Source organism: Trachymyrmex cornetzi, unplaced genomic scaffold (genome assembly GCF_001594075.2).
Source record: "Trachymyrmex cornetzi isolate Tcor2-1 unplaced genomic scaffold, Tcor1.1 scaffold313, whole genome shotgun sequence".
Lineage (NCBI taxonomy): Eukaryota > Metazoa > Arthropoda > Insecta > Hymenoptera > Formicidae > Trachymyrmex > Trachymyrmex cornetzi.
In genome coordinates, this window is record NW_017297828.1 from 33,207 (window position 1) to 41,441 (window position 8,235).

At 33.5% G+C, this 8,235-nt stretch overlaps 2 protein-coding genes across 2 annotated transcripts; one reads left to right on the forward strand and one right to left on the reverse strand.

Moving 5' to 3' along the window:
• The first annotated feature begins 806 nt into the window (after positions 1–806).
• On the forward strand, positions 807–4,696 carry CenG1A (Centaurin gamma 1A). The gene is made up of 13 exons (XM_018509742.1): positions 807–972; positions 1,577–1,809; positions 1,899–2,040; positions 2,127–2,258; positions 2,369–2,529; positions 2,606–2,748; positions 2,839–3,034; positions 3,118–3,220; positions 3,304–3,531; positions 3,611–3,728; positions 3,828–4,040; positions 4,129–4,273; positions 4,345–4,696. The coding sequence occupies exons 1-13, from the start codon at positions 807–809 to the stop codon at positions 4,519–4,521; spliced, it is 2,157 nt and encodes a 718-aa protein (XP_018365244.1). The 3' UTR covers positions 4,522–4,696.
• A 428-nt stretch (positions 4,697–5,124) lies between these two features.
• LOC108762659 (protein zwilch homolog) lies at positions 5,125–8,235 on the reverse strand. Its single transcript, XM_018509743.1, has 12 exons — positions 7,882–8,235; positions 7,745–7,817; positions 7,532–7,664; positions 7,122–7,356; positions 6,897–7,049; positions 6,670–6,822; positions 6,383–6,587; positions 6,223–6,302; positions 5,859–6,097; positions 5,552–5,779; positions 5,328–5,440; positions 5,125–5,240 (listed from the first exon to the last, which is right to left on the reverse strand). The coding sequence occupies exons 1-12, from the start codon at positions 7,999–8,001 to the stop codon at positions 5,164–5,166; spliced, it is 1,809 nt and encodes a 602-aa protein (XP_018365245.1). The 5' UTR covers positions 8,002–8,235; the 3' UTR covers positions 5,125–5,163.

Genomic DNA, 8,235 nt, shown 5'->3' on the forward strand with positions numbered 1-8,235 from the left:
CTCTTACTTCTTACTCCGTGTATTGTAGACGGGCCTTGAAGGGGCGCCTCACCATTTTGATTGTATCATCCTTTATTTTATTACTCGTCCGGTTCGAGGTGGCCGATGCATCGCATTCCCAATTAAGGTATATCCACACAAACTTGCATAGCCGCATAAACGTATGCATAAAGAAAATTATCCAATCACATTTTATGTACGACTTTAAAAGAGAACTGCAATTGGATAATTTTCTTTATGTATATGTTTATGCGGCTATGCAATATGCAAGTTGTGTGGATATAAGCGGGGAGCACAAACTCTTGCATAACGCATAACACGTAATGCATAAGAATATGTACCAATCGAAGTTCTCCGTTTCTTTCCCTTCCATGTAATAGAGAACTCTGGTTGGTTCAATTTCTTATGCCTCATGTGTTATGCGTTATGCAAGAGTCTGTGCTCCCCGCTTTACGATTCGCTCAATTTACGTAGACCTCAATGGCCCAGTACCAGCCTGCGTAGGCTGCGGGGCCAATAACAGCAAGAAGAAGAATCAGCCATATTGTTAAAAGTACTGAGAATACGCAGTTCAACTTTCATGAGAACTACGCGTTTCTCTTCGCAATCGCGGATGTGTCACATAACCAACATCGCCGATCCCGACCGATAATGTTTATAAATACTGAGATTTGACATATGAGCCAGCAGCAACTTTAAGCTTCGCGAAAATCATTCTGCTCCCGGTGATGCCCGCACGATACACTTCGGAGCGATGCCGTTAATGTGATAGATCGACGCCAAAGAAAATCGGACGTCGAAAAAAAATGACAACTGGCCAGAGTGGACACGATCATTCTCTTGCTATCAGACAGGAAATACAACGTTTTGAAAGCGTTCATCCGTCGATATATGCCATTTATGATTTGATAGAGGTCGTACCTGACGCGCACATCGCTAAACAAATTCGCGAACATGTTGTAGCAATAGAGGGTATGCTTTATAATTATATATATATTTTACATGTATATACCTTATAATTATGTACATCTCAGTAGAGGAAGATATTTGCTGTATTTGCAATGTTTATGTATAATAATAACATCTTATATGATTAAATAGTATGTATAATGTTATGTTAAACTTGTATCATACATAACAATAGTTGCATTAAGCAGAGAAAACTGATCAAAGAGCACTGTGTAATTTTTCAATATGATTTATTCTTGTCTTTAATTTATTGGATCTAAGGAATCAATGGCTGTATTCAATAGAAAAAGTGGCTTTGCAACTGTTGTAAAATTATTTAATATGATTGATTTATACATTTAGATCCAATGAGGAAATAAGGGCAATACCAATAATTAAAGAACAGTTGAAAACTGTTTTCTCTGCTGTATGCAGCCAATTGTATTAAAAAAAGTGTTCACTGATCAATTTTTTCTGCTGAATGCAGCCAATGATCGTGTTCAGCAGATCTTTGCTATTGGATGATCTATGTGTAAAAGAATACATCAATAACAGCAAGTGCTCATGTATTCACTCTGCAATAGTTGAGTCTGCTGAACGCGACCAATGTAAGCTCACGTTCTTTTAGATTCCTTCGTCAACAGCCATGAATGGACATTAGCAAGAGATGTTCCAGAATTGCATCTGGGGATCATTGGTTCCTCAGACTCAGGAAAATCAGCTTTGGTTCATAGGTATCTTACAGGATCCTTCATGCATGAAGAATCACCGGAAGGTGGTCGTTTTAAAAAGGAAATCTTCATAAATGATCAGAGTTACCTTCTCTTGATAAGGGACGAGGGTGGCGTGCCAGAGGCTCAAGTATGCAACAAAACCATTTTGTTTCATATATCGCGTTATTTGCCAATACCTATTATTATATCAAATAATAATGGATATGTCCATTTCAGTTTTCAGCTTGGATAGATGCTCTATTACTTGTATTCAGCTTAGAAAATGAAGAGAGTTTCTCTATAGTTTGCAGTTTTTACAATAGAATGTGTTCTTTTCGGAATATGTCAGAAGTACCAAAAATACTTGTAGGCGTACAAGGTATGCTGTAATCAGATAATAAATTGTCAATTTTTTTATTCCTCACATTTATATTTCTAAATTATTGATTTATTGATTTTTTGTAGATTCGATTAACGACAGCAATCCTCGTGTCATAAAAGATGTCAGACCACGGAAACTGGCTTGTGATTTAAGATGTCCTTATTATGAAACATGTGCTATTTATGGTTTAAACGTTGAGAGAGTATTTCAAGATGGTAAGGATGTTTATGCAGGAACTAAACACACAAACTTTTTATAAGTTGAAACAAAAACATGTTTCTTTAAATTATCTCTAACGTTTGTATTAACAAGTGAAAAATTTCAGTGTGTCAAAAAATTATACAGAACATCTCGATGAAGAATTTTTCATGCGATGTGTGTCAACATGCTACGGAGAATGAAGTTAAATTTGCAGTCCCTGCTATTATTAAAAACGTGCAACTTCATAACAAAGATACTGAGACCACAAATTCATTGAAAGTAAACGTAAGAGTCAGTTTATTCGTTATGTCCTCTAGTAAATCAAACAGATTATATAAGTTTAAAGTAAATTTCTCAACAGGTTTCAGAAAAAGACGAGGATTGTCGATCCATTCACAATAGTTCTATGACAAACGATTCCTCATTGCTGAATGATAATTTTCATAACGTACAAAATCAACATGGAGAACTGCGTTCGTCAATCTTGACACCAACAACTATCAGGTTTGAATATTTTAAAAATAACTTTTTTAAAAATACTTCTTTCTACTTCATTTTTTTACATTGATACTATTATAATATTTTGTTTCCCAGAAAATTTAGAAGAAAATCGAACATATTTACACCTTCCAAGAAGGAGAAATATATGGGCGAAATGGGTGTTGGTAGAGAAATACCAGTAAAACAAGGTTATCTATTCAAACGAAGCAGCAAGTCGTTGAAAGAATGGAAGAAGAAATACGTAACGTTATTAGAGGATGGACGTTTGACTTATCATTCGAGCTTACATGTAATTATCAGTTATGCAATAGTTGTCTGTTTTATCACTTTATGCATTTATACAATATGTTCAGTATAAGGAAACATTTTTAGGATTACATGAACGATACCAATGGCAAAGAAATACTTTTGCAATATGTTACTGTGAAAGTACCTGGTAAAACACCAAAAGGTTCCAAATCATACAATGCTCAAGGTATTGCACTTTGCAGATTTCATGTATATAATTAACGGTTGTATTTTTCTCATTTTTAATATGCATATCTTTTCTTTTTCTAGAAGATAGTTTCGAATTTTCCATCATTTCTTTGGAGAACAAAACTTGGCATTTCGAAGCAAACAATGCCGAAGAGAGGGACAGCTGGATTACCGCAATAGAACAGCAAATACTATCGAGCTTACAAAATAGTGATGGTGATAAAAAAAACGAAACTGATGCTTTCAAGATGCATTGCATAAAAAACAAAGTTTCGGGGAATGATACATGCGTTGACTGTGGTGCATCGAGTGAGTGGATTTTTATTTTATTAATTGCCGCACATTTAATAATGTGTGTATACTCTACGATTACATATTTTTATTTCAGATCCCGATTGGGCCAGCCTTAATCTGGGTGTTTTGATGTGCATCGAATGCTCTGGTATTCACAGAAATTTAGGTTCGCATATATCTAAGGTACGGTCTTTGGATTTGGACGACTGGTCGTAAGTATGAGACAAAGTTTCACGCGTATTACTAATACATTTCATTTGTATTTGTTTTGTGTTTGTTATTTAATGATACATCTTTAACGACGGCTTTAGCGCAGGTCACCTAAGCGTCATGCTGGCTCTCGGTAACGATATAGCCAATAGTATCTGGGAGTATTGTTTGAACGGAAAACAAAAACCTGTCTCGGATTCGTCTAGGGAAGAAAAGGAGCAGTGGATCAGATGGAAGTACGAAGATAAACTCTTTCTGCCACCGATCAACCCGAACATCTCTTTAGGAAAATTACTCATCGATTCGGTTTGTCGGTAAAGTACCTCATGTTTGTCTAACTGAATGTAGAAATCAATTAAGTGTCGCTATAGTTTCGCGATCTTATTATCTTCGAATATACAGGGGAGACATGAGAGCGTTTACATTATGTTTGGCTCGCTGTAATTACGAAGACATTAATATTTCGGTCAGCACGGAAGATCTGCGAACGCCGTTACATCTGGCATGCGCAACCGGGAATTTGGCAATGGCACAACTTTTAATATGGGTGCGTATTCCTTTTCCATTTATTTAAAGCATTTCCTCGGTGCTATAGCTATGTTATCGCAAACTTTGCAGCATAAGGCGAATCCGCAGAATTTGGATCATGAAGGACGAACTTGCATGTCGTACGTGAGAGCTTTGGAACGAACGCTCGATAATTCGTCTGATTCTATGGAAATGCAGAAGTTACTCGAAGTGCTGGAACAAGCCAGTGTCTCCGGGATGGACGACGTAGATACATCTCAGTATTAAAGTTAAAAAAAAAAGATATGCCTTAATCACTTTACCTGCATTTTCTGAATACGTTGTTAATACTGTGTACTTACTATGAAAAATCAACGCTTTGTTTAGTGATTCACAGACGAAAGAGAAGCTTTTAAATGATATTTGTCTCACAACCGCCAAAGCATATTGAAGGAAATTGGATTATAAAATCAATTCGTAGTATTAATTTTATATACTCTGTAAAAAGTTTTTATCGTGTGTGACGAACTCATTTTAATATCGATTACGAAATTCATCTCGAATTGAATGAGGAATTTTTAATACGATATACTTTTGTACATTGAGAATAATCATTTAAATGAAATTTATATATATATGTATACTTCGCAATACGATAATTTAATAAGATTTGTGTCAATCACGGAGAATGACTAATAGCATGCTCGAGTGTATATTGTCAATGACTGAGAGTACAAAAAACACTCATAAATGTAGTTATATTTATATATCTAATACATGTAACTGTATTTGAAGATTTATGAGATTGCTTTTATAACTTTTATCAATTATTAATTAAACACTCAATTACATCACGCACCATGTCCCGTTTATTCAAAATTTCACCAATTCTAAAATTTTAATTCACTTGAAGTTCAAGAACGTTACGTTTCACAGTTTCTTATACTTTTCCGATGATGATATTGTGCTTATATCATAGACTATTTCTTCCTGTACATCTACATTGTCTGCAGAAAAAAGTAGAATAAAATTAGTACAAAAATTCAGTCTTATTCTATAACAAATTTCTTTTTTTTTTTAATTATTTGTTTTACCAGTAGAATATACATTTGTTGGAAAAATAGGCAGTTTGTTGTAATAGGTAGTAGTAGTTAGCATCGACGCAGCAGAATGAGATAAAACAGAAGCTCTCCATACAGAGGGATTCCTGAAATAAGATACAGTGTGTTTTGTAGCATTTACTATAGTTTTGTATTATTTCACAAGCAAATAAAATTAAAAAAATGTTTACATTAATAATACTGTTAGCATTACGTACATCTTATTTAACTCATTAGCTAACGCGTTGGGTAGAGGCACTGTAAAAGTGAAAATTCGACTACAAAGATCAGGATAATGTTGTAAGGGAGACTGTTCAGACACGAACTCTTTGTAAGCGTAAGCAAACAGACTTTGCAAATTTTCAATTGGACATTCCAGATGCGCTTCAATAAGTAACATACATTCTAGACAGATGTGAATTTGCGCTAACATAATCAACTTATTCCTGCAAGTAATAAAGTTGTAATTAATGCCAATTGAGTCTGATCTGTTCAATTTACAAAAATTTTCTATATTTGTATTACCTGTAACTCTCTGTGTTGAAGATTCCAGAAGATATATTGTTTAGTTTTTGCCGAATATCGTGTAGATCGATAAATCGCGCTCCTCTTAAGATATATGAGTAATCTCGAATAAGCTTCTCAAATCCCATATCTACAACAAGTTCTAATGGTACACTTCCCACTAATAAATGAGATATTGTTTCTTGATGATGCAGATTGGAAATGCATTTCACAAATCTCGTTAAATTTGTGTCATTGATCTAAAAAACGTCAAAATATATACTCTTATATACTCTTATATACATTTTTTAATATATAAATTTCTTAAACTTTTAAACTTACAACTAATATAAACCAGACAAAAGAACACGTTTCTGTTAATTACCTGTGGTGTAAATTTATGCTCAATAATTTCCTTCAAAACTGTTTCAATATAATTTATCATGTGTGAATATGTTGAAGCCTCTTTGCATATGGAAGAATACATAATTAGCTATTCGTGTAATATATAATAAGCAAATATACTTGAAAAATTTTCAACTTACTTATAAGTATTTCCCACAAGAGGTCGGTGAAATCTACATCATGTCTCAAAAAAATATTTTGTACACGTTCCCGCAGCTTTGCATCAATTTCAAAATTTTCTTTGTTGATGTGATTACTTTCCTTAACATTGCTATTATTAGACTTCCGAAAGTTGAAATCTCCATTCAGCAAAAGATTTAATTTTTCGTTTACGATCTCATGTTCCTAAAACGTTTACGCACATGATCACAGATAGGAAAAATAATGGTAAATATGTTTTTAGGGAGATATGCAGAAATCTGTTTACCTCTGAATTTGATGTTGTAAATATTATCGAGTTTTGCAGTCCAACATTTTTCTTACATTCATCTATGGTTGATAAATACTGGCTTAATAAAAATAACTGATCTCTCAGTTCTTTTAATAGGCTATCCTTCCATTCGGCATTTATTTGAGCTATCTATAAAAAATTTGCAGATACAAGAAAAAAAAAATATATATATATAACATTCTCAATCTTTTATGTTTACATACTAAAGCAATTTTTGACGGTCTTGAATCTAAGCTACTTGAATGCATTTCAATGTTAATGCTTCCTTTAAAATCACTTTTGGAAGTCTTATCCCAATCGATCATTTCTTGTTTTATCCCAAACAAGTCAAGAGCACTGAACATAGATATTTTAATCTACATATATAAAAAATCAATTAAATCTCTATTTCTAATGTTAAAACAATTAAACTCTTATATATTACATACATTATGTTCTTGTGTAAACGGATGTTTAAGATGTTCCTGTACAACTGTGTGAGATTTGTTTCTTATTGTAGTCAGATTTGTTGTACCAGTAGAAACAGCTTCTAGTGTGGTGAACCAATCTTGGGAAACAATGATACCAATAAGCTTGCTCTGCTTAGGATCTTTTCCATCACAGAGAGCTAATATTGGCAAAGTATTAGTATCAAGATGTTCAAGACATATATTCACTGCATTACTGGGAAAAGTGTATCTTGATGTATATTATAAATATCTTTCAATAATTCTATTCAATATTATTTATATTATATACATATATATATACATATATATATATATATATATATTAATTTCCTTATTTCTCTCTTACTTAGATATCAGATATTTCTTAATCTTATTGACTCTGTATGTACCTTGCATCCATTCTGTTCAGTGGCAAATACGACTCCTCTTCTTTCTGCCAATTCTGTCTTGTTATGACAACAGTGTCATCGAATTCACAATTACCAAATGAATACTCCAGAGGCGAACCACTGACATCATGTCCTAATTAAAGAACATTTTGGACTTTATATGTTTCTGATAGAATGCAAATAACTCATACAATTAGAGAAACATTTCATTACTCATCGAGTACTCATTGAAGCTTCTTTCATTCTTTTTGAGGTCCGAGAGATGCTGTATGCGTCTGCCAGGAACCTGAAGCAAGGCATTATGTCATTAAGCAAGATTATGAGAGGAAATTGTTTTACATGATACTCACATTTTTGTGAAGGATAATATATGGATTATCTTTGAGATCCGGAAATAATTCATCCACGTACGACAATCTAGTTTTGCTGGCTCGAACGTATGGTTGCAAAATTTCATTTAAATGATCCATTTTACCATCGCAATAATTTTCTTGTTCTTTGTTCTCTTCGGATGGATATTCAACTCACAATACTGCAAGTTCTTTTATTTTTTTTTCGATTCTCTGGATTTCGGCCTCCAAGTGTTAAGCCCAGTACCATGCGTCTCAAAGTTCAATAGAGGAAAGGATTCAACCGAACTAGGAATCACTCAATTATTTTAGCTACCGCAAAGGTTCAGTTCGTTCAGTTTGAATTAAATGGGA